A 26,849-nucleotide genomic window follows, 5' to 3' on the forward strand; every position below is an offset into this window, starting at 1 on the left:
TCTAAGAAGTCTTTCGAGTCATGAGGAACATTGACTCCTCACCTAGTTGTCAATGTCCATGGACACTAGCTCCCATGATAGATTTTTTTTCGCACCGTAGGCAATCGTAGAGATGGTGTAATAGATAGGACAGTTTGATGACCATGCAAGAGTTTATATACAAAAAGTATAAACGTGTAAATTAAAAAGAGTACATCTATAACACCCAAAGGCTTCCGGGGAGGAGGGTGGGCCCATGTGAATCCACAGCACTACAAACTACGAACAGATGCAAACAGGGTAACATACTCCATTCATATCAGGTGTGGCTGTAGATACACTGTTGGGAGCTGGCCTGGTGTGTGGGGGACACCTATGTGAGGGCTTCTCAGAATGGAAGCAGAGCACATGCCCTGTTTCAGGTCAAAGTCCTTCTGGCCGCTAGCTGTCCAGAGGGCCTTCTTTTGCATCCTTTTGGATGCGAGGTAATTTAAGGGTGCTACACTGGAGTAATATCCTTTAATGAACCTCGTGTAGTACCCAGTCAGGCCTAGGAAGGTCCTGAATTGGGATTGAGTAGTAGGGGCAACCCAATCTATTATAGTTTGGACTGTGCCCTGGAGTGGGTGAATTTGGCCTCCACCTACCAGGTGGCCCAAAAAAAAAAAGACGCTTTGCCCTGCCCTATCTGGCATTTTGATGCCTTGATAGTGAGGCCTGCCTTTTCCAGGGCCTCAAGTACATTTCCAAGGTGGGCCTGGTGATCCTCCAAGCTGGAGCTGAAGACAGCTATACCATCCGGATATGCTGCACTAAAGCTTTGCAGGCCTTGGAGAATTTTGTTCACCAACCTTTGAAATGTTGCAAGGGCATTCTGCAAACTAAAGGGCATCACTGTAAAGTGATAATGCCCACTGGGTGTTGAGAATGCTGTTTTAGGTTTGGCATAATTTGATAATTTAATCTGCCAATATCCAGCATTCAAATCAAATGTACTGAGATACTCGGCGGCAGCCAGAGTATCTAACAGCTCATTTGCCCTAAGGACTAGAAGAGCATCAGTACTGGTGACTGTATTGAGGCCTCTGTTGTCAACACAGAAGCTCACCTCTCTCTTACCATTTTGAGGGTGATGCTTTAGTACCAAGACTACAGGACTAGCCCAAGGGCTGTCTGAAGGCTCAATGACTCCTAAATCAAGCATCTTTTGCACTTCTGCTTTGATGCATTCTCTGACGTGGTCAGGCTGCCTATATATTTAACTTTTTACTGGCAGACTATCACCTGTGTCAATGGTGTGTTCAAACCAGGTGGTTTGACCAGGGATCAGGAAAAACAGTTCAGAGAACTGACCCAGGAGGTTTTTCATAGTCATCCTTTTACTGGTGAGAGAGGCAGACAGGAAGAACTACTCCTTCTACTGAGCCATTTATTGGGTTATGGGAGAAGAGTTCAGGGACAGGACACTCTCTTCTTCCTGACCTTCATCAGTGGCCATGAGCAAAGTTATGTCAGCCCTGTCATAATAAGGCTTCAGGCGATTCACATGAAGCACCCTGTGTGGGCTTCTGGGAGTGCCTAGGTCAACCAAATGAGTGACCTCACCTTTCTTCTCCACAATGGGTGAGGACCACTCCACTTACCTTGGAGTGCCCTGGGAGCCACAGGCTTGAGTAACCACACCTTTTGTTCTAGCTGGTAAACATTCAGTATAGCATTTTAGTCATGCTACTGCTTTTGCAGTTTTTGGCTGCTCTCAAGGTTTTTAGATGCCCTCTTCATGTACCCAACCATTCTCGATCTTAGGCCCAGTACATAACCTACTATGTCCTGTCTGTAGGGTTTGAGAGGTTCCTTGCAACCCCTAACGGAATGTCCAAACAAAAGCTCAAAGGGACTATAGCCAACTCCCTTCTGTGGAACTTCCCTGTAGGCTAAGAGGAGGCAAGGCAATAGGACATCCTATCTCCTCCCGAGTGTTTAAGAGTCCCATGATCATGCCTTTGAGGGTTTTGTTGAATCTCTCAACTAACCCATTTGTTTGTGGCCTCATATTGCTACTTCCAAGGTTGATTTCGACAAGTTGAGTCGGCTAAAAGCTTTATTGTTTCAAAAGCATGTGGCCCTTACATCTGCTAGCGAGACCTATGCACTTCAGGTGGCAAGGTCATCGGCGGAGATACAGTCCCTTTTGAATACTAACTTTCCAAGTCACTTCGGTGAACTTGTGGGACGTATATTTAATGCATCCAGCACTGCTGGTATTGCACATTTTTTCAAAGCCGTTGGTGTTGGTTTTACTCACACCTTCTCTTCCATATTCGGTTTGATACCTTTGGCTATACATTCTATTTTCGGAAGCATTTTTGGGGGTTTCCCGATTACTTTGGCTTTATTGGCTGGAGTCTTGCTGTTGTTGCTATTTTTTCGCAATGGCTGTCCCGTCACGACGAGATCCTGTATTGCTGCTCCCGTCAGCGCAGCTGTGTCGTGAACGCATGATGCAGCATTTTGGAGCAACACTCCTGGGACATTTGGAGTGTGACTGGTCTCTGTCATTCAGACCGGTTTTGGATTGTGTGCAACCCGTGTTTCGATGCCTTTGGTGCTCGTTTGAACATGCAGTGGCTCTCTGTCTCTCACTGCAGCGCCCTCCAATGGTCGATACTGATCTGTTGATGTTCCCGATTAGGGCTCATTCCCAGACTTGTGCACTACGGATGCGCTTGCTTCGTGAGGCGGTTTATGAGATTCCCTTCCTGGAGGAAGATGGTATTGTCTCTTTCATAGGCCCTGCACGGGGTGCCGCCCTGAATGGTTTTGGGGCTTTGGATCACACCTGCTCCATGGTACTTTGTGGCGTGGATCTTCCGATATTGACATATATCGAAGTGGAGGAACTCCTGCGTTCTGTTGCTTCTGTCTGACGATTGGATATTTTTTTTTCTCCTACGAAATTGACACTATATTGAATTTGGCTTTATGGTCACATGTTTCCTAAATTTATGACTTTGTTGTCTTCTCACCTTGTCGAAATAATTTATTTGATATTTGGGGCATCCTTTTATATTATTGGAACCACTTGCTACCGACAAGGGGAGGGTGTAGTGTGGTCAGTTTTTACGTATTCATTGCGCTTTAGCTTCAGGCTTTAGGCCTTTGTGCACTTTGCCCTGAATATATTTTATTCATTTGCTGACAGCTTAGAGCCTCCGTGCACTTTGCTCTACATGCTTTTTTTTAGGCTTCGTACTGTTATTTTTCAAATAGCCAGTTCTACTGTGTTGTTTTTTTATTCATATCACACTGTTTTGCCTACTTCAGCACTGGAGTTCTCCATAACATATTTACTCTGTGCTTCAGTCAAGGATACAGTCTGGTACATTGCCGATAGACGTGGTAGGAGTTTAGACTTGGCATTCCTGCGTAGGGACATTTTCTGATCACGATGACATGTTAGTTATAAAATCACTTCCTTGTCCCAATACACGCAAGAGGGAGATTCCGACCAGGGAACCACAACTAGACGCTGACTGCCTCGTTGCAGATGCTGAACCAAGATCACAGGTCTTTGCTCAGGTATGAGGGCTGATGTCTCCACAGTGATTCTGACAGGCAAGCTAGAAGCTTAAAATGCTGTGCTCTAAATAGAACAAGCAGAGAGTAGAAACTGTTAGACAATATGATAGCTTTGTTCTTATGTTTTACTCTCCTGGTGACTATTTCAATCCTACTGTGTTGTATCATTCTGGTTATTGCGGCTCACGCCTTAATATCTAAAATACAGTCGTTTTATTAAAATATTATATAAAACTTATACTGTCTTTGTCATTTGTATATGAGATCATATTGGAAATAAGAGAGTTGGTTTGGATCTGAGTGACCACGATTTCCCTGAGAAGTTCCAAAGAGGTCATGCGCTCGGCTGCCAAATCATTCCTTCCTCATGGGAAAAATGAGGCACTGCTAGTTAGCCGGAGCAAAAACCGGATTTAGGGTGACAGAGTTCTTTACACGTGGGTCAGACTCAGACTCAGTCCCCCACACCGTTATCGATCCTGCTGCCTAGAAATCCAGTAGTCTCATTTAGAATAATGAGAGCCCACGCGACAGGGGGTGGTCACTCCCCTTTCCTTTGAATAGTTTTGTGCCACAGCAGGGACCAGGGGGTCCCTGCACTGGTGCAAACCAGACTATGCAAGGAGGGCACCAAATGTGCTCTTTAAAGCAAGCCTTGTGACACCTATTTTCAAGGGAGAGAGTGCTGCATCCCCTCTCCCATGAGAAATCCTTTGTTCTGCCTTCCCCTGCTTAAGCTGGCCAAGCATCAGGAGAGTAGAAACCTGTCTGAGGCACTGCAGCATCATGGGCTGCTCGCAAAGGCCTGGAAGACTGGTAGGAGCAATACTTTGGGGTCTTCTAAGGAGCCCCCAGCGTGCATGGAATCATGCCACTGATACTGGCATTAGTAGTGGGGTAAGATTCCGACATGTTTGATACCAAACATGCCTAGGTTCGGAGTTACCATTAGGTAGCTGGACTACAGGTGACCTGTGGTCACTACACGGATAAATGGCTTCCCCGCACTTAAAGTCCGGTGCATTGGAACTGGAGTTCGTACACAGGGATCTGCACCCTGCCCTCTGGGCTAGGAGGGTCTACCACAGGGGTGATTTACAATGACCTGGTATAGTGACCAGCAGTGAAAGGGTGCATGCACCTTTTCATGCAGGCTGCAAATGACAGGCCTGCAGACACAGTTTGCATGGGCTCCCATGTGTGGCATAATACATGCTGCAGCCCAAGGGGGGGCCTGGTGTACCCATGCCCTGGGTACCAAGTACCATATACTAGGGATTTACAGGGGTACACCAGTATGCCAAATGTGGGGTGTAAAGGATACCAAGGAAACCAAATTTAGAAGGGAGGGCACAATCACTAGGGTTCTGTTTAGCAGGATCCCATTGAAACCCATCTAGGCACACTGATAACAGGCAAATAGTGGGGGTAACCAGAAAGAGTGACTTTCCTACATACACATGCTTTGCAAAGACAGTAAAGCAGTGCTCCCCTAAGCGGTGTTTGGCTGGTGCAGAAGATTGTAACAAAGTTCTTAGAAATGTCTGACCAACTATAGCTTGTTGGCATGTTAAGACAACCACACAATAATGCTTGGTAAATGTGTGTGGGGTGGACCATACAGCTGCCTTATAAATGTCAGCTAAAGGGACCCGTTTCCAATTAAAGCCAATGTGGTCTATGCAGGGGAGGCAAAGTACTTATAAACTTAGTGTAGCAGGTTGGGATTTATTTGACAATCCAGATGGCTATGCTTGCCTTTGACAAAGCATGTCCTATGCGGGGTTTGGCGGGAGCAACAAATGTTGCTGTATTTTTTTTGTATAAGGGTTTGGTCCTGTCACAATAGTATATGAGGGCACACCTGAAGTCAAGTGTGTGAAGGGCTTTCTCTATTACAGAGTCTGGCTGAAGGTAAAAGAGAGAGCTCTCTAGTCTAGTCGAGGTGGAACACCTTCTAAAGAAATAGAGGGTTAATCCTGAGGACTACCTTGTTGTTATGAACTTTGAAGAAGGGCTCATATAAAGGGAGCGCCTGCTGTTTCCTAAAATGTCTTAAGGATGTAAGAGAGACAAAGAAGATAACCTTCTAGGAGAGGAACTGTAAATTGCACAAGTGTAATGGTTCAAAGCTAGGGCCAATTAGTCTAGTATGGACATTAATGTTCCAGAAGAGGATTGTAGAACTCTGGGTGGGATAACCCATCTGGGTACTTCCATGAAAACCTTAATGACTGGGATTTTGAATAAAGAGTGTGTTCCCTGTTGTGCATGTAGGCTGCCACAGCAGCTAAGCGAAGGTGTACGTAATTGCAATCTAGGCCTCATTTTTTCAAGTGAAGATGTGTTAACTGAATATATCATAGAATGCAAGTTAAAGGAGTCTAAGTGATAAAAAATGCAGTAAAGGACAGGGACCAACCTTTCCCATTTGGCAGCATAACAGCCTCGCATAGTGGGGCTGCCTGCTTCCTTCAGGATGGCCATGCATTCTTGGGGGAAATTGAGATAAGCATATTCTAAGACCACAGGAGCCAAATTGCTAAATTGAGCAGCCTGGGGCTGGGAAGCCTAATTTGGCCTTGGTTCTGAGAAGGAAGACTAGACCTGCTGAGAAGCTTTTCATAGTGAACAAGAGACATCTCAGGGAGGGTCGAGAACCAGGCTTGTCTAGCCCACGTGAGAGCTACTGGGAGGATGTTTGCCAAAGTTTCCAGATCACATACGGAAGGAGTGGGAGAGAAGGAAATGCATTGGCAAATATTCCTGATCATTTCATCCATAGAGCATTGCTTATAGACTGTGGGACTGGGAACCTGGAGGCGAACTTTGGCATTTTACGTTTTGGGAGATGGCAAAGAGGTCGACCTTGTGCACCACCCAACAATGAAGTACTGGGTTAGGCTTGTGGATGGAGCTCACTTGTGGATTTTTTCCTACATTCTGCTGAGGTCTGCAAAGTCATTGTCCACTCCCAGAAGGTACTCTGCAGAAGATGTATCCAACGGTGAAATGCCAAATGCTCTGCACCATTATTGACAACTGCTGTGAGTGTTCGCCATTGTGCTTTTAAAGTTAGTACACAGTGGTCATGTTGTTCATATTTATGAGGACTACTTTGTGCTAAATCCTATGAAAGAAGGCTATAAGAGCTAGCTGGATGACCAGGAGGTCAAGGTAAATGATATGGAAATCCCTCTGTTGCATTGACCACACATCGTTAACAGGTAGTTGTTTAAGGTGTGCTCCCCATCCCGAGAGTGAGGAGTGCATGGTGATGGTCACCTGTGGAAAAGGGTCTATGAAGGGCTGGCCCTGCAACAGATTGTTGCTGTTCCACCACTGCAGAGAGCAATGACTGCTGGCCCATATCAACACTAGATCTTCCAAGTGACTTTCCGCCTATGACCATTGTGCTAACAGGCACTGTTGGAGCAGACCTATGTGCGGCATAGTATGGGGGACTATAGCTATGCATCAGGACCTCATCGCAAAGAGGCACGTAACTGTTCTTAACTAGGGCAGGTCTTGCTGGTGAATGTATTGAGAACGGCCCTAGGAAGGGTTGCATACGAAGGGGCTGGAGGAGGGACTTCACAGTATTTATGGTGAACCCCAATCTGTGGAAAAGAAATATGATAGTTTGAGTGTGAGCAAGACACTGCTGCTTGCCTACTGTAGGAAAGTGCCAATGTTGGCATGGTTACTCCCCCCACCCCAAAAACACTGTTTTTGCCTAGTGTTGATGCCAACTTTGATTGAAAGTGTGCTGGGATCCTGCTAACCAGGCCCCAGCTCTAGTGTTCTTTACCAAAATCTGTACCTTTGTTTCCACAATTGGCACAACCCTGGCACACAGTTAAGTCCTTTGTAAAAGGTACCCATGGTACCAAGGGCCTGTGGCCAGGGAAGGTCTCTAAGGGCTGCAGCATGTATTATGCCACCCTAGGGGACCCCTCACCAAGCACATATGCACTGCCTTGCAGCTTGTGTGTGCTGGTGGGGAGAAAAAGGCAAAGTCGACAATGGCACCCATCTAAGGGTGCCATGCCCACAAACGACTGAGGCAGGGTGCACTATACCACAGGTGTGGGCAATCCTGCATGAGCAATATGCCCCACAGTGTCCAGGTCAATTCTTAGCCATTATAAGTGCAGTGTAGCCATATTGAGTATATGGTCTGGGAGTTTGTCATTATGAATTCCACAGCTCCATAATGGCTTCACTGAATACTGGGAAGTTTGGTATCAAACTTCTCAGCACAATAAACCCACGCTGATGTCAGTGTGGGATTTATTGAAAAATGCACACACATGGCATCTTAGAGATGCCCCCTGTATGTTAGATCAACTGCTAGTGTAGGACTGACCGGTCTGTGCCAGCCTGCCACTTTCAGCCAAGTTTCTGACCACATGGGCTGAGAGCCTTTGTGCACTTTGTGGTCAGTAACAAAGCCTGTCCTGGGTGGAGGTGCTTCACACCTCCCCCTGCAGGAACTGTAACACCTGGAGGTGAGCCTCGAAAGGCTCAAGCCTCGGATTACAGTGTCCCAGGGTACTCCAGGTACTGGAGCTGCCTGCCCCTCGGACAAAGCCTCACTTTTGGTGGCAAGTCCGGTGGGAAAATTAGGGAAAACAGGGAGGAGTGACCAACTCAGCCAGGACCACCCCTAAGGTGTCCAGAGCTGAGGTGACCCCCTCCCAGCAGAATCTTCCATCTGGTTTGGAGGACAGGGACCAATAGGATTAGGTTTGTGCCCCCTCGACAAAGGAAGTGGGCACAAGGAGGATGTAGCCACCCTCGGGACAGTAGCCCCTGCCTTCTGACCCCTAAACATCCCTAAATCTAGGATTTAAGGGCCTCCCTGAACCCAAGTCGTCAGGTTCCTGGCACCCTGACAAGAAGGAGGCCTGCTTAGCTGAAACCCCCAGCAGAGAAGAAGGAAGACGACAACTAATTTGGTCCCAGCCCTACCTGCCTGTCTCCTGCTTCAAATAACCTGCAAAAGAACAGCAACGCATCCAGTGGGACCGGCAACCTCCGACAAGCTCCAGAGGTCTCCCCTGCACCCAAAAGAACCAAGAACTCCTGTGGACAGCAGCCCTGTCCAAGAAGAAAAAAACGACCACGGACTTCCACCTCACTACGAATGCGTGAGTCCTAACCACTCTGCACCCGACGCCTACGGCCCGTGTCCAGGTGGCCCAACCAGCTAGAGAGGATCCCCAGGCGATTCTGAGCAAGTGCCCATCCTGGGTTGACCTCTCCACCCCTCCACTACAACGCCTGCAGTGGGAATCCAGAGGACACCCTTGACCACGAAAGCACCAGACGAAGATATCCGATGCCTAAACACCCACTGAACCAGCAGCCCCCAACGCCTTGGAGAAACTCATATCCGGTGCAGCAAGGGGCCTCCTCCCTGTCCAGCCTGTGATTTGCCCGAGGCGACCCCGCCAGTGCTCCTCTAAACCTCCCAGATCTGCCCTCCGAAGTCACGGGTACTTAACAGCCTGCAGATCTGAATCCAAGTGCCCCCAGTCTCCATAGGAGCCCATGTTACTTTTGCCTACATTTTGACCTTTGCAACCGCCCCGGCCCCGTGTTGCTGGTGGTGGGTGTTTGGGGTTAACTTGAATACCAACCTGTGGGCTTCCTAACCCCCAGAGACTGGAACTGTAAGTGTTGTACAAACCTGTAAAACAATATAACTTTTCTAACCCCTAGGAAATGTTTCTGAAAACTGCACTGTGTCCATTTTTAAAAACAGATTATTGCCAATATTTCAAGAACAGTAAAACTTATCGATTTCAAACAAAGTACTTTTAATACATGTGTGAAATATGAATCTATTGAAGTACTTCCCTGCAACCTGAATCTTGTGGTTCTAAAACTAAACTAAGAAAAGTTATTTTTTGCTATATAGAAACCACTGGTCTGGAGTTAAGTCATTGAGTGTGTGCTTCTTCTATTGTCTGCGTGTGTACAACAAATGCTTAGCACTACCATTGATAAGCTTAACTGCTCGACCACACCACCACAAAAGAGAGCATTCGTATTATCTACTTTAGCCTCTGTTAAGTCTCTGGGGAGCCCTTGGACTCTGTGCACACTATATCTCATTATGATATAGTATATACAGAGCCGAGAGGGCGTGGTCAACATGGCGGCCGGAGCGGACGTGTGAATACGAGCTCTGCTCACGGCCCACCACTTATCGGCGAAATCCTGGTGTCCCTGCAGCCGTCTGAAGACCGGAATCGGCTGCGTGGGGTCCTCAGACCCCGGTCGTTAATCCAACCGAAGATCGGGACAATCGAAGCAGGCGGCGCGACACCGCGCAAGAACTGAGCGGTAGGGAGAGAGGCCTTCCTCCTTCGCCGAGGCCTAGCACCGCACTCCCAAGGAGGCCGCATTGGACCGCGGAGGGGAGCTGTGCCGGTGCGGTTGCTAATTTAAATTGTAGGGTGACATTGTGCAGCCCAGGGGTAGCTAATAGTGGGATTTTGGGTGAGTATGGTGGTGTCTGCCCTGTCAGCGTCACATATCGGCGCCAAATCCAGTCTGCCACTTCCAGACGCCGAGATAAATTCTCTCGAGGGAGAAACAGGGACTCAAACGGACGCTCTGCAAAAAATGGCTGGAGCCTTGGCCGCCCACTCAGCACAGTTCGACAAAGTATTGCAGGCGGTACTAGACACGAAGACCTCACTAGAGGGAAAAATAGATTCAGTGGTACTGGAAGTTAATCTCCTCCGCACAGATCAACGGAGATTGACAGAAAGAATCACTATCACTGAATCGGAACTCAAATCGGCCCTGCCAACAATAGTAGAACTGAAGGCCCAAATTCAACGTATGGAAAGCGACATAACATCGTTACAACGCAGAGCCGAAGACACAGAGAGTCGCTCAAGCAGGAATAACGTAAGGTTCCTGGGGTCCCGGAACGCACGGAACTCCTGAATGCTGAACTCTACCTGGAAAAATGGCTAAGTGACATGGTGCTACCTCAAGCCACATCACAAACGCTAGTAACAGAACGCGCACACAGGATCCCGGGTGGACCTCCCCGCCCAGGCGCTCCACCCCGACCACTGATAGCAAGGTTCCTAAACTACAGGGACCGCGACCTAGTGCTGCAAAGCTTTCGTAATAAATGCCCGGTCCATATGGAAAATGCTGAAATAACAGCATACCCTGATTACATGATGGAAGTCCAGCGCAAACGCGCCACCTTCATCAAAGTGAAACAGGTACTTTGTGACAAGAATATTGCTTACTCTTATGTTCCCGGCTAGACAGAGTAATAGACGGTGACAGGACTCTCTTCTTCCCGTCAGCGGAAGACACGTGGACATGGCTACATGCCAAAGGCCTGGTAGACCCAGTGACGGAACTCGAAGGGCATGGTGAGTGGATGGTACAACGCTCTGAAAGAAAGAAAAAATCCAACTCCAGGATCAAAACTAGACCATCAAAATCCCAGGCTGCAGATGCGCAAGCACAGGTCTTCAAAGCAGCAACACAATTTGCATCATCGCAATCACCGACTAGAATCGAAAATAAAGACTCAGAGACTCAAATTCTTCGCGGGGTCACCCAAGCCCCCCTTCGTCGCCGCTCATGTTCGGCCCTGCTCTGACCCTACGCACAGCAGATGATTTATGAAACCATGCAGGCAAATTATGAAAAATCAGGACACTATATAAATAGGGTCATAAAAGAGCAACAACTGGAGGCGCAACTAGAACACGACTGCCTGAGCCAACAGGACACTATATGCACAGCGCAGGCTAAATTTCATCGGGAGCAAGAATAGCAGATGACTGCCCGGAATGATAGGCAGTAACAGACTGGCTTCAAGGTGTCGGAAGTAATGTTGAGGCCGGACGGCCTAGACGCGCAGGGATACAGGAATATCCAGGTGGGCCACGGACAGCGGTAAGCCTGGGTCTTTCACGACCACGCCTCCACATCCAGTAGGATTACCGAATGGACTTGAGACTGAACAATGTAAAAAAACGGCACTGGTTGTGCCACACAGTTAGTCACAGTTATGGTTTTTGTTAGTATTAGTTCGCCAGCATACACATTTCATAAGGGGTCACAGATAATGTACCTAGGAGAAAGGGGACACAAGGGGAAGACGCAGAATAGAGGGGGATCTACAATCAAAACAGTGAAGTCACTGTGGGAAGTAACACTAACTCTATGGCCACTTACAATATCTTAACCTGGAATGTGCGAGGGATGGCCAATATAAATAAATGCAATAGAATTTACAGCTATCTTAAACGACATAAAACTCACATAGCAATATTGCAAGAAACACACCTCACAGCAGAAGAACTAAGCAAATTAGACAGGAAGTGGTCAGGAAAGATATACAGCACTGACACATCGACATACACAAGAGGCGTTCTAATATGGATAGCACCCAATGTTCCATACACAGTAAAGCACACGCAAATAGACAAAGACGGTAGATATGTCCACTTAAGAGGGGAGCTAGACAGGAAACAATTGTGCATCACAGGCATATACGCACCTAATATTAAACAGACGGATTTCCTACTGTCCACTTATACAACACTAACATGGGACCCATTGATACCCAGCATATGGGGAGGAGATTTCAACTGCGTACCCGATGCAAACGTGGACAGATCTCACCCCCCACTAGAATGCGCACCAAGTAGAAGATTATCCCAAGCATTACGAAACTGGATGACAGACAGAAGACTACATGACGATGCCTGCACCCCACGGACAGAGAGTATTCTTTCTTCTCCCCTGTGCACAAACTACACACCCGCATAGATTTGCAGCTATACACAGGTGAGCTTACTCAATCACTAGTTAAGGCACTATATCTAGCTAAAACAATATCAGATCACTGCCCCTTAGTAACTGCAGTGCGCTGGGGAGGAGCGCACGCGCGCACATCCACCTGGCGCTTACAGCCGTCCCTACTACGTGATCCCCCTTCCGAGAAGAACTAGCAGAGGGAATAGACTCATATTTTAAAATAAACGCAAACACGGCATCGTCAAGAGCTATAGAATGGGACGGCCACAAGGTTGTGATAAGAGGCCTGTGTATGGCTGCGGCAGGCGGAGTCCGTAAGATATTGCATAAGGAGCTATGCGATGTTGAGAGAGGACTTAGGGAAACGGAGAGGACAGCAGGACAAAATGGGGAGGATGAAGGAAGAACAGCTGAGCTGAAAAAACAATGGGCTGAAACGGACGCGCGCTTACGTAAATATGATTACAGACACTATACAGCGCGAATACATGCCGAAGGCGACCGATCCAGTAGGCTGCTGTCCTGGCTATTAAGAGGCTATTGACAACAACACTACAATATAAATGCCAGTCACACAGATGAAGGCAACATAGTCAACACACAGTCAGAAATCAATAAGACCTTCAAACAATATTATGCCACCCTATACGAAGCTAAAACTCCCCCGCCCGAGCAGCAAATAAACAAATTCTTTCAAACACTTCAATTAACCAAGCTGACAGAAGAACAACAGTCAGAATTAGACACACCCATCACACTGGAGGAGATCCAGCAGGCGCTGAGACAACTGGTGTACAATAAAGCACCAGGGAGGGATGGATTTCCAGCAGAGTACTACCAAGCGTTCGCCAAACAAACACCACCACCATACTTGGCAATGCTACAAGAAGCATTAGAAAAAGGTCACCTACCAGAATCGCAGCGCGAGGCAATAATAGTGGTCCTACACAAAAAAGGACGCGACCCGCTGGATGTTCGATCCTACCGTCCACTGACCCTCCTAAACTCTGATTGTAAAATACTAGGGAAGGTGCTGGCAAACCGCCTTCTCCCACTAATGCCAACACTAATCCACCCAGACCAATCCGGCTTCATACCAGGCCGCAGCACACATACAAATATCAGATGTCTCATCCGACTAATAACTGCAACCCCAAAATTAGATTATTTAAGGACGGCGGTCTCACTAGACATAGAAAAGGCATTGGACACACTGGGCTGGCCATATCTGATGAAGTCCCTTAACAGCATGGGCTTTGGTAAAGTATTCACAAGATGGATAGAAACACTATATGCTGAGCCGAAAGCAAGAGTGAGGACGGGAGAAATTATATCGGAGAGATTTGTAATAGGCAGAGGTACTAGACAGGGATGCCCATTGTCACTGCTACTATTTGCATTAGCAATAGAGCCACTGGCAGCACGATTGCGACAAGAGGCCCCAAAATGGGGCATCCCTGATGGCAATACATACAAGATCATCTCTCTATACGCAGATGATGCACTGATATATCTACGTAATCCTTTGGAATCCCTGTCAGACTTATTACGCCTATTAAATATATTCGGTGATATATCGGGCCTACACATAAACTGGACAAAATCATGCCTATTTCCGATGCAATCAGTCCCAGATCCTCATAGGGAAACAACCTCTACACATAAACTGCAATGGTGCTATACCACTTTCAAATACCTAGGGGTACAAATATACCACAATGAGAAGGACCTCAAAGAAGGCAACTTAGACCGAACGATCAGGTCTATAAGAAGCTCCATGCCCTTTTGGTGCTCACTCCCGCTTTCACCAATGGGAAGAGTAGCAATAGCGAAAATGATCATACTACCACGAATACTGTATTACTTCTCAGCATTACCACTTAAGCTCCCTAAGAGCTATTTCACACCACTTACTAGCCTGCTGACGGACCTGATCTGGAACACAGGTCGCCGTCGAGTGGCCTTGAACAAGATCTATCTACCATTGGAGAGGGGCGGGATGAGAGCACCCCAATTCGAATTATACTATGCAGCGGTACAAATACACTGAGTTATGGACTGGTTAAGCAAGAGGTTCGGAGGGGCAAATGGTAGGTACTCTGCTGGGACAAACAGATGAGTTACAATGGCTTATTGGACGGGACAAACCAGCGAATAACAGCAATATCTTACTGGAAGTGGCAGACTGGATTTGGCACCGATATATGACGCTGACAGGGCAGACACCACCATACTCACACAAAATCCCACTATTAGCTACCCCAGGGCTGCACAATGTCACCCGACAATTTAAATTAGCAAACTGGGTAGATAAAGGCATCAATGCAATTGGCGACATATTTGAAGAGGGACACTTCTTAGCATACGAAGCACTAGCAGACAGGTTCAATCTAGGCAAGGGCGAATTCATTGCGCATAGGGCACTACAACAAGTGGTACACAAAATTTGGAGATATGGCAGAAATGAACCTAAAACCGCTCCAGTACTCCACAACTTGTTGACAGGACAGGGCACACAAACAGATATATCCTGGATATACCGGACATTACAGGATCACCCAGACGAGGCCCAAACACAAGCCAAAAACAGATGGAAGACGGCGCTGCTGGCGCCACTACCCACAAAAAACTGGAACACGGCACTGGCAAATACAAAAGATGTATCGCGCAATGCCCGCTTCAGATACACACAACTAAATTATTTACACCAGACCTACCTCACTCCAGCTAAAATTAAACGCATGTTCCCGCATTCTAACCCGGAATGCCCGAGATGCGGGACACCAGAGGCAGACTTTATATACATGACATGGAGTTGCCCACCGATACATCGCACATGGCAGGAAGCAACAACACAAACAGCTAGCTGGTCGGGTCTGCCGCGCCTCCCCTTCCCTGAGTCATGCCTACTAGGAATACGCACGCGAAAAGGGGAAGACAAACAAAAACACAGATGTGCAGATCTCGCGTTTATCTTACTTAAACGCCTAATCGCTACACAGTGGAAATCACCCTGCGCACCAAACATACACCGCTGGACGCAAGAGATGTTACACTGGACTAAAGCAGAAACACAAGTGCTACGTACATTAAGCGACAGTGGAGTGGTAATTAAAGGGGCAGGTATATGGGACTCCATCATAGAACAGCTGGAACACAAGGATGACACCCGACCCCCCTGAATCGGACATGTACCTGCACTAAGAGTTGCAACACTTACACACCATTAATCATGAAACCTAGACAATATGAAAATAAGACGACTCATCCCTACAACTGAACCCAGACTGTAGGCCTCCCACCCCACTCCCCCCAGACACCTGCCTCTTAACCTCCTCTCCTGCCCAAACAATCCCTCTCTCTCCTTGGGTTAAATCTGCACACATGATGGTCAAAGACCGTTACCACATATGAGCAATGTAACTCATCCATGGCGTCATTTGTTATTGTTAAATGCTTGTTTTCTTTTTTCTCTTTGTTTTATTTCTAATCGAACCTACACAGTAGATCTGTTGATATGTCATGCACATACCGGTGATTCATCAAATGCAATGATAAACTGATGTAACAATATGGAAATATGATCTACCAAATGTACACAACGATAACAACTAATAAACAGATTAAAAAAATAAAATAAAAAAAAAGTATATACAGAGCCATCTTCCTACACGTACACTTTCAATCAGCCAATCAGCAAGGTAGGGGAACAAGTGAGTGCCCTCCACTTCTAAGACGGGTGGCAACCACAGCTAGGCATTAAGTGAATACCCTAGGGGCAGTGGTTACACCGAAAGGCAACACTTTGAACTGATAATGTGGATCACTTACCACTAACTATAGGGAGTGGCAATGATTGGGATGGACATGTGGAAGTGGGCATTTTTCAGAAAGAGTGTGGACATTAAGTCATCATATCCTGCGGAGTGACAATGTGAAAATGTTCTGAGTAGAAATAGTTGTTGAGAGGACTGAGACTAGAATAGGCCTGTAAGGTCCCATTTAGGTTAGGTGGCAAAGGCAACTGCCAATGAAGATGGCCACATTTCCCTGAGCACCATAAGGGGCTTTGCACTGACCTCAGATGTGCAGAGAACATGATTAACAGATTAGAGGCATGCACCGGCATAGTCACAGACAAGGAGTGTGATCTTTATGCGAGAACTCAGGTGAAATAAGTGCAACAGCAGAAAGAAAGCATCCCCACTTACCCATGCTTTAGCTTATGTAGATGGTAGTGCTGGACATGCTGTGGAAAGGACAAAGGCGCACAGACTGTCTAGTCAATAGACAGTGAAAAGGGAACTGAAGCATGGAGTAGTGACAGCTATGTTGGGTTGAGCTCAGGAACAGAATTGTGGATCTTCAAGTAGTATTTGCCATGGAGTCAGTCAGTGGAAAACTAAACAGGGAGCAGCCATTTTAAAACCAATGAAGCATACAAAGTATTTAAAGGACTGGGACTTTTTAGTACATTGGAAACATCAACTGGTGGGCAATTTGGAGGAGGGACTATCAACTGGGGTGGCCGTTTTGAAGTCAGGCAGGGACTATTACTATTGGGACCGCAGCAACCATGCTAAAAGATTTGAAAACAGTACTCAACAGTGAGGAAGGGCCATCTATAGGACTGCTGTATTAACATTTCAACAGAGCCACAGACAAAGTCTGGCATGTGGGATGGTTACAGACAGAGACTGATTGAGACAAGAGAGGAGGACAGCCTGAAGTGCTTGAGGAAAATGACGCATGAGAAAACACAGAGAAGGGAGCAGATGCATAAGCCAAGGCCAAACAAAAGGTTAAGGACCATCTCCTGCAGTACCAGGTTTTCCAGAAAGAGCTCAAGGGCTCTCTGCAGTGCATTGAAATGTACAGTTCACTCCTGGAAAGAAAATATGAACACTGAACTTTCATCATGCACTCCTGGTGGATTTGTACGTCATATTTGGTAGACAGCAACTCACATTGTCTCCTCATCAATATCGTTCTCCTCAGTGTTGCTGGTTGCTGTCGAACTGGCAGACGAGCAACTGCCATCCAGGTGGATTACTTCATCCTCAGCAACAAGCTCAACATCCAAATCCCCATCTGAGAGCTCATGCTGCTGGAACAAAATATATAAATAGAGCAATTGTAGTGTACTAAACAACTAAGATCTTTGCCAATCAATCCAAAAATTACACTCAATGCAAAATGTATAGACAACAGAATCAGTTCTGTTACCAGCTAATGGACGTCTAGAAATCTACAAAAGATAGGTTATCTATCCTTAGAAATAAAAAGGCTGAGTTAATTTTTAGTTGCGTATATGCCCATCATGCAAGAGAAACAGTAAAAACTTAAAATTCTTCCAATGTGAACAGTGAAGCTAAAATACTAAGGCAGGATGTCTCTTGGCAGTGGCTCATGTGTTTATAGCTTCCATCATGTGCACTTCACTCATTTGTTTGATGTCGGAACCGAGAAGTGAGGATCCAGACAGTAGCTTGCACAGCAAACATTCAGAGCTAGTGCCATGTCAGCACTTTTTTCCATCTATATTGAGATGGAAAACAGAGGGGTCGGATACACAGGGTGTCCAGATCATGGGGGAGTGCAGGGGAGATGGGTAAGGAACATCAACAGACTACTAGAAAAATAGTCAGTAAGGTGAGTAATATTGTTAATTGTTATGTCTGTCCCCTTTCCTTCACACACAGAGTAAGACTGAGAAACAACGTTTTTTTAACAGTGGTGTTGGGACCGAAAAGTCCTCTGCATGGTAAAGACGTATGCCATTGCTCTGAGTGCCCAACTGTACTGTTGCCTTGTAGGAAGCTGGCTCTGTATGTACTATATAAAAATGAGATATAGTGTGCACAGAGTCCAGGGGTTCCCCAAGAGGCTTGACAGAGGCAATAATAGATAATACTAATGCTCTATTTGTGGTAGTGTGGTCGAGCAGTTAGGTTTATCAGAAGGTAGTGTTAAGCATTTGTTGTACACACACAAGCAATAGAAGAAACACACACTCAATGGCTTAATTCCAGACCAATAGGTTTTTATAAAGAAAAAAATATTTTTGTTACTTTATTACTAGAACAACAAGACTCAGTTCAGAAGTAAAGTTTGTTTCACTTTAGTCAAGTAAACAGTTTTTAAGAAAACAGAGAATATCTATTTCAAAAGGGGACACTTAGTGCATCTTTCATAACAGTTCCTGAAGGAAGAAAATAAAGTACAGTTTTAGAGGTAAGTACGCAACTTACAGTTCCAGTCTCCGGGTTATAGGTAGTCCACCGTTGGGGGTTCAAGTCAACCCCAAACACCCACCACCAGCAACAGGGGCCCGGCTAGGTGTAGAGGTCAAAGTTGAGCAATTTTAATGTGGGGTCCTATGGATACAGGGGGTATTCGGAATTCGGTCTGCCAGCAGGTAAGTACCCGTAGCTCAGAGGGCAGATCAGGGGCGGCCAGGTGCAAACACGGTGTTGGGTTTCTAATGAAACCCTATGAGGGAACCCCGGGGGTCACTCAGGCACTGCAGGCGAGGTCCAGGAGGGTGTCTCTGGCACACCACCGGTCGGACAGGGCCGGCTGTTGATCGTTGCTGCACCGGGTGTTAATTTCTCCAAGGCCTGGGGCTGTGAGTGCAGTGGGTCCTTTGACATTGGTTTTCTTCGTCCAGGGCAGTCGCAGTCAGGGGGGTCCTCGGGACTCCCTCTGCAGGCGTCGTCGTGGAGGGGTGAAGAGGTCCACCCAGGGTGGGCACTTGGTCGCCGTCGTCTGTGGGTCCTCTCTGGTCGGTTGGGCCACCTGGACTCGGGCCTTGGGCGCCGGGTGCAGAGCGGTTAGGACTCACGCTTCTGGACTGAGGTGGGAGTCCTTCAGAAGAGGTTTCTTCTTCTGTTCTTCTTTGGGCAGGGCTGATCTTCTGTGATGCAGGCAGTCCTCTTGAGGTTTTTCAGAGGTAGCTGAATGAGTCACTTTTCTTCTGCAGGTTCTTTGAAGCAGGAGACAGGCCGGTAGGGTTGGGGCCAAGTCAGTTGCTGTCTTCTTTCCTTCTCTGCTGGGGTTTCAGCTAAGCAGTCCTTCTTGTGAGGTTGTCCGGAATCTGACTAGCTTGGATCAAGGAGTGCTTAAATACAAAATTTAGGAACGATTTTAGGTGTTAGACAGCAGTAGCCAACGGCTACTGTCTCGGAGGGTGGCTACACCCTCCTTGTGCTCACTTCCTTTGGGGAGGGGAGCACATTCCTAACCCTACTGGTCCCTGTGCTCCAAACCAAGATGGGGGATTCTGCAAGGAGGGGGTCACTTCAGCTCTGGACACCTTAGGGGTTGTCATGGCTGAGGTGGTGACTCCTCCTTGTTTTTCCTAACTATCCCTCTTGTAGGAAGTTGGCTCTGTATATACTACCTCAAAGTGAGCGATAGTGTGCATAGAGTCCAAGGGTTCCCCTTAGAGGTTGATAGTGGCAAAAGTAGATAATAGTAATGCTCTATTTTGTGGTAGTGTGGTCGAGCAGTAGGCTTATCAGAGGGTAGTGTTAAGCCTTTGTTGTACACACACAGGCAATAAATGAGGAACACACACTCAAAGACTTAACTCCAGGCCAAAAGTTGTTATATAGAAAAATATAGTTTCTTAATTTATTTTAGAACCACAAGATTAAAGATTGGAGGTAAGTACATAAAATGCAAGGTACTTCACACAGGTAAGGATAGAACTTTGATTCAAAGCAGAAGTACACACAGTTTTAGTTAAAACGGCAATAAGCTATTTTAAAAGTGAACACAGTGCAAAAAAACAACAGTTCCTGGGGAGGTAAGTTTGGTTAAGTTTCTCAGGTAAGGAAAGCACTTACACAGTCAATCTGCTGGGCATAGACAGCCCACCGTTGGGGGTTCAAGACAACCCCAAAGTCACCACACCAGCAACACGGGGTCAGTCAGGTGTAGAGGTCAAAGCAGGGCCCAAAACACATAGGTGCCTATGGAGAATAGGGGTGCTCCGGTTCCAGTCTGCTAGCAGGTAAGTACCTGCGTCCTCGGGGAGCAGACCAGGTGGGTTTTGTAGAGCACTGGGGGGTAGAGGCAGGGTGGGGGGGGCACAAACAGGTTGCACACAAAATACACCCTCAGCGGCACAGGGGCGGCCGGGTACTGTGTGCTAAGTAGGCGTCGGGTTTGCTATTGAAAGCAATGGAGGGACCCGGGGGTGCTTAGGCGATGCAGGCAGGGCACAGGGGGGCTTCTCAGGACGGCCAGACACCGACTGGGCTAGGAAGAGGGCCACCTTCTGGTCACTCCTGCACTGGAAGGTGGTTCCTCTCGGTCCTGGGGGCTGCAGGTGCAGTGCTTGGTCCAGGCGTTAGGTTCCTTGTTACCAGGCAGGCGCAATCAGGGGGAGCCTCTGGATCCTCTCTGCAGGAGTCGCTGTGGAGGTATGGGGGGGGGGGGGGTCGACTCAGGTTACTCACGTCGTCGTAGTCGTCTGGGAGTCCTCTCTGCGGTGTTAGTTCTCTGGAGCTCGAGCCGGGGGCATCGGGTGCCGAGTGAGAAGTCTCACACTTCCAGCGGGAAGAGAGTTCTTTGGAAGGTGCTAAAAAGTTGCAAAGTTGTTGCTGTTTTTGAACAGTGCTGCTGTTCTCGGGAGTTCTTGGTCCTTCGGGTTCAGGGCAGTCCTCGGAGTCTTCAGAGGTCGCTGGTCCCTGTCGGATGCGTCACTGTTCAGGTTCTTTGAGTCTGGAGACAGGTCGGTAGGGCTGGGGCCAAGTCAGTTGGTGTCTCCGTCGTCTCTGCAGGGCTTTCAGGTCAGCAGTCCTCCTTTCTTCAGGTTGCAGGAATCTGATTTCCTGGGTTCAGGGCCACCCCAAAATACTAAAATTAGGGGGGTGTTTAGGTCTCGGGCAGTAGCCAATGGCTACTGTCCTGAGAGGAGGGGGGCACATCCCTATTCCTACTGGTGGAATCCTCCAATCTCAAGATGGAGGATTTCTAAAGGCAGGAGTCACCTCAGCTCAGGACATCTTAGGGGCTGTCCTGCCTGGTGGGTGGCTCCTCCTTGTTTTCCTCATTATCTACTCCAGCCTTGCCACCAAAAGTGGGGGCAGAGGCCAGAGGGGCGGGCATCTCCACTAGCTGCGATGCCCTGGGGTGCTGTAACAAAGGGCATGAGCCTTTGAGGCTCACTGCCAGATGTTACAGTTCCTGCAGGGGGAGGTGAGAAGAACCTACACCCAGTTCAGGCTTTGTTCCTGGCCACAGAGTGACAAAGGCACTCACCCCATGTGGCCAGATATTCATCTGGTTGTGGCAGGCTGACAAACCGGTGAGTCGGACTGGTATTCAGTGGGCATCTCTAAGATGCCTTTTGGGTGTATTTTACAATAAATTCCACACTGGCATTAGTGTGCATTTATTGTGCTAGGAAGTTTGATACCAAACTTCCCACATTTCAGTGTAGCCATTATGGAACTGTGGAGTTTGTGTTTGACAAACTCCCAGACCATATACTCTTTATGGCTACCCTGCACTTACAATGTCTAAGGTTTTGCTTAGACGCTCATGCACATATGCCCTCACCTGTGGTATAGTGCACCCTGTCTTAGGGCTGTAAGGCCTGCTAGAAGGGTGACGTACCTATGCCACAGGCAGTGAGAGGTGGGCATGGCACTCTGAGGGGAGTGCCATGTCGACTTAGTCATCTTCTCCTCACCAGCACACACAAGCTGTGAGGCAGTGTGTATATGCTGAGTGAGGGGTCCCCAGGGTGGCATAAGACATGCTGCAGCCCTTAGAGACCTTCCCTGGAAACAGGGCCCTTGGTACCAGGGGTACCATTTACAAGGGACTTATCTCTGTGCCAGGGCTGTGCCAATTGTGGGAACAAAGGTACAGTTTAGGGAAGGAACACTGGTGCTGGGGCCTGCTTAGCAGGGTTCCAGCACACTTTCAATCAAAACTGGCATCAACAAAACGCAAAAAGTCAGAGGTGGACCATGCCAAGGAAGACATTTCCTTACACCTCTGGACTTTCTGCCAAAAGTGGGGCTTTGTCCGGGGGCTGGACATCTCCAAAAGCTGGAGTGCCCTGGGGCTTTGTAACACAAAGACTAAGCCTCTGAGGCTCACCGCTAGGTGTTACAGTTCCTGCAGGGGAGGCGTGAAGCACCTCCACCCAGTCCAGGCTTTGTTTCCGGCCTCAGAAAGCACAAAGGCTCTCATCCCAGGGGACCAGAAACTTGTCTGCTAGTAGCAGACTGGCAAAGACCACTCAGTCCTACACTAGACGATTGGATAAAATACAGGGGGCATGTCTAAGATGCCCTCTGTGTGCATTACTCAATAAATCCCACACAAGCATCAGTGTGGGTTTATTGTGCTGAGACGTTTGATACCAAACTTCCCAGTATTCAGTGTAGCCATTATGGAACTGTGCAGTTCATTTTTGACAAACTCACAGACCATATACTCACTATGGCCACACTATACTTACATTGTCTAAGAATTGACTAAGTCACTGTAGGGGAATAGTACTCATGCAGCTATGCTCTCATCTGTGGTATAGTGCACCCTGCCTTAGGGCTGTAAGGCCTGCTAGAGGGGTGACTTACCTATGCCACAGGCAGTGGGTTGTGGGCATAGCACTGTGAGGGGAGTGCCATGTCGACTTAGTCTTTTTCTCCCTACCAGCACACACAAGCTGTGAGGCAGTGTGCATGTGCTGAGTGAGGGGCCCCCGGGGTGGCCTAATACATGCTGCAGCCCTTAGAGACCTTCCCTGGCCACAGGGCCCTTGGTACCCGGGGTACCTTTTACAAGGGGCTTAACTGTGTGCCAGGGCTCCGCCAATTGTGGAGACAAAGGTACAGTTTTAGGGTAAAAACACTGTTGCTGGGGCCTGGTTGCAGAGCGATTGCCAACTTGGAAACTCCAACATGTAATACTGCCGAGATGGTGCATTCTCTGCGGAGGTGAAAATATCCAACCAAGCCACTCCCCACTGCTGAAAGAGTCCTTGCCCCACCTCCGGGTGGAGATACCATTTGTGATCCGCTAGGCACAGACGGCTGAGTTTGTCCGCCCTGACATTCAGAGAACCTTCCAGTTGTTGAACCACCAGGGTTATGCCCGCTGCTCCTGCCATGTCCAGAGACGCAGAGCCTCTTGCCAAAGGGTCCACGAGCCCACACCGGCCTGCTTGTTGCAGTACCACATTGCACTGGTGTTGTCCGTAAACACCTGCACTATCTTCCCTTTTAAAACAAGACGAAACGCTTTCAATGCTAGTCGGATCGCCCGGAGCTCCAGTAAGTTGATTGGAGTCCGGATTTCGCCGAAGACCACAGATCACTGATCTTCACCTCTCCCAGATGTCAGCCCCAATCCCAGAAGTGACACATCTGTCACTACTGTGAGATATGGCTGAGGAAGGGATAGGAGTCTGCCTCTGACCTAATAGCAGTTCACTAACCACCACTGCAGGTCTTTTGCAGTCCCTCCCCCTCCCGAGATCTGAACAGTGTCAGTAAGATTTCCTTGATGCTGCGCCCACTGGAACTTCAAGTCCCACTGGAGAGCCCTCATATGCCATCTGACATGCTTGATTAACAGGATGCAAGAGGCCATGAGTCCCAACAGCCTCAGAGTCTGTCTCACCGAAATCCAGGACAGAGGCCAAAACATCATATCATAACCTCAATATCATGGACTCACTGCTCAGGAGGATAAACCAGAAACAGCACTGTATCCAGAACGGCTCAGATGAAAGGGAGCTTCTGAGAGGGAGTCAGGTGCGACTTCGGCATGTTTATAGTGAACCCCAGCGAATGCTGGAGGTCTGCGTAGTCTTAAGGTGGTTGATAAGAGCCTCTGGCGCAAAAGCCTTCAACAGCCAGTCGTCGAGGTAGGGGGAAGACTGAAACCCCCAACCTGCGTAGATGAGCTGCTACTACCGCCATCACCTTGGTGAACACCTGAGGGGCGCTGGTGAGACCGAAGTGGAGCACAGTAAACTGAAAGTGCTCGTGGCCCACCTTGAATCGCAAATAACGCTTGTAGAAGGGCAATATGGGGATGTGAAAATACGCATCCTGCAAGTCCAACACTACCATCCAGTCTCCTTGATCTAGGGCAGACAAGTCCTGAGCAAGAGTGAGCATCTTGAATTTCTCCTTTTTGAGGAAGAGATTGACGTTTCACAAATACAGAATGGGGCGAAGATCCTTGTTTTTGGGAATCAGAAAGTAGAGGGCATAACAACCACTGCCTACTTCTGACATCGGGACCCTTTCTGTAGTTCTCTTGGCCAAGAGACCCATAACTTCCTCGTGGAGCAAAATTACGTGACCCTCCATCAGCTGTTCTTTCACTGGAGGCATGGAGGGAGGGAAAGACTGGAAGGGGAGGGGATAGCTCTTTTGTATAATCTGCAAGACCCATTTGTCTGATGTTATGGACAGACAGCGAGGAAACTGGGGGGGGGGGGGGGGTGAGGGGGGGGGGAGGGTTGACGACCTCTGGCTAGACTCTCTGGGTCTAAAGGTACAAAAATCTCATCCTCGCACTGGATGCTGAGATAATGGGGGACAGTAGCTGATTTGAGGGTGGCGTGGTACCCCACCCCTTCCGAAGCCTTGAACCGCTCAAGCTCAGAGTCTGCCTTTTCTCCAAAAAGGCGTAAGCCATTGAAGGGCATGTCCATGAGGTTTGTCTGCAAATCCCCCGAAAAGGCAGAAGTACGAAGCCAGGAGTGGCGTCGAAGGGCCACTGTTGATGAAATCGCCCTACTCAGCGAGTCGGTCATGTCCAAACCACACCAAATTGTAAACTTGGCTGTGTCGCTCCCATCTTTGGCGGCTTGAGTGAGAGTGTCCCGCATGCCCTCCAGGACCTGGGGCAGCACCTGTGCCACTGTATCCCATAAAGAATGGGATAAACGGCCCAATAGGCATGAGGTGTTTACGGATCTCAACACCAGGCTAGAAGAAAACATCCTCTTACCAAGTTGATCCAGCCTCTTGGATTCCCTATCCGGGATGCAGAAGGGAAGGCACCATGGGAAGTGGAGGCTAGGACCACAAAGCTCTCTGGGGTGGGGTGTTGGGTGAGGAAACTCGGGTCAGCAGGAGCTGGTTGATGGCGGCGTCCGATTGTCCTATTTACAGGAGCCCCTGTGATGGATTCGGACCATGTCCTCAGCAGGACATCATTGAGGGCTTCGTTGAAGGGTAACATTGGTTCTGATGTGGAAACCCCCCGGCTGACACACCTCTGTCAGGATTTTAGTCCTGACCGGCACCGCAGGCAAATCTAGGTCCAATACCTCGGTTGGTCTATGCACCGCCATGGCGTATGACTCTCCCTCCTCCATAGCCACAGAAGGAGGTGAGAGCATGCCAGTATCTGAAGAAGTATCCAATCCGCTGGCTTCCCCTAGAGCCTCATACTAGTCCTGCTCCAATCTATATTGTAAAGGGTCCTCAGACCCCTCCCATTCCTCACCTGTGCCTGGCTGTTCGAAATAAGCCTCAGGCACTTATCTGGGCCGTGTTGGTTCAGTCGAAGTCAGAATCTGCGTTGTATGACGTAATTTCTGCTTTGCATCATCCGGAATGAGGATGGGGCTCGCGCCAATGTTGGGTGCCGCCAGAAGGGGGAGCGTCGACGTCGGGACCGATGCCGGAGGAGGCAGATTGTGTGGAATCAGCATCAATGTGGATCCGATAGCGGATCCGGGGGTCTGCAACAGTGCCGAGGCAGAAGCCACCGGCATTGAACCTGATGGGGCCCCTGCCGACCCCAAATGCTCACCAGCAGGGGCAGCCCGCTCAAATACGAGGCGCTTGGCTTCGTAAAAGTCTTTAAATTGAGCGAAGGTCGCTCCGGCTCCCGGATAAAGGGGGAGACGCGAAGATGGCCCTGGCATCGGTTCCGCTGAACCGTGCACGGAATGCAGACGTTCCACAGTCATCTCGTCAACTGAAGGGCATGACTAAGTCGAAGTCCTCTTGGACTTTTGCTTGTGCCTCTTCCCCGAGGACCCTGAGTGCAAGGAAGAGGACTTGGGGCTCCTAGAGTGGTCCTGCGTCCTGCTTGAACCCAGTCTTCCTCGAGGACATCAGACACAGACGAAAAAATCTTCGACAAAAAAGTCGAAAAAGGCCTGCCAAAAAAGGCAGAGGGTATCTCCATCCCAGACCTGCGCTTAAACAGCGCAGAAGAAAAGGAACTGACGTACGTGCCCCAGGGTGGTGCCTTTATAGACAACTGTGACTTCTCAGACAGCTCCGATGCCGCCACGTGGAGCTGAACGACGCGCGCGGATCCGTAAGTCGCCATCCACCGACGAGCGCAGGGTATTGCTCAGCAAAAAAATCTGGATTGAAAGCGGACGCCAGGGAATTCAAAGGTAAGGAATCTGCAGCAAGAAGTCTCAATCAGATAGATGATGTTGCTCAACCGGGGTATTTAAAAGTGTTTGTTGTTCTTCT

At 48.4% G+C, this 26,849-nt stretch overlaps 1 protein-coding gene across 4 annotated transcripts in view; it reads right to left on the reverse strand.

Moving 5' to 3' along the window:
- Positions 1-26,849, reverse strand: part of TRIM37 (tripartite motif containing 37) — a 943,514-nt gene that overhangs the window by 382,212 nt on the left and 534,453 nt on the right. For 2 of the 4 annotated variants that reach the window (XM_069226401.1, XM_069226402.1), the window contains one exon: positions 17,337-17,473. In XM_069226401.1, the coding sequence (XP_069082502.1) occupies positions 17,337-17,473 (137 nt within the window). Of the gene's footprint in view, positions 1-17,336; positions 17,477-26,849 lie in introns of all 4 variants that reach the window. The other 2 variants (XM_069226400.1, XM_069226403.1) reach the window with 1 other exon arrangement.

This window comes from Pleurodeles waltl, chromosome 3_1, assembly GCF_031143425.1.
Source record: "Pleurodeles waltl isolate 20211129_DDA chromosome 3_1, aPleWal1.hap1.20221129, whole genome shotgun sequence".
Lineage (NCBI taxonomy): Eukaryota > Metazoa > Chordata > Amphibia > Caudata > Salamandridae > Pleurodeles > Pleurodeles waltl.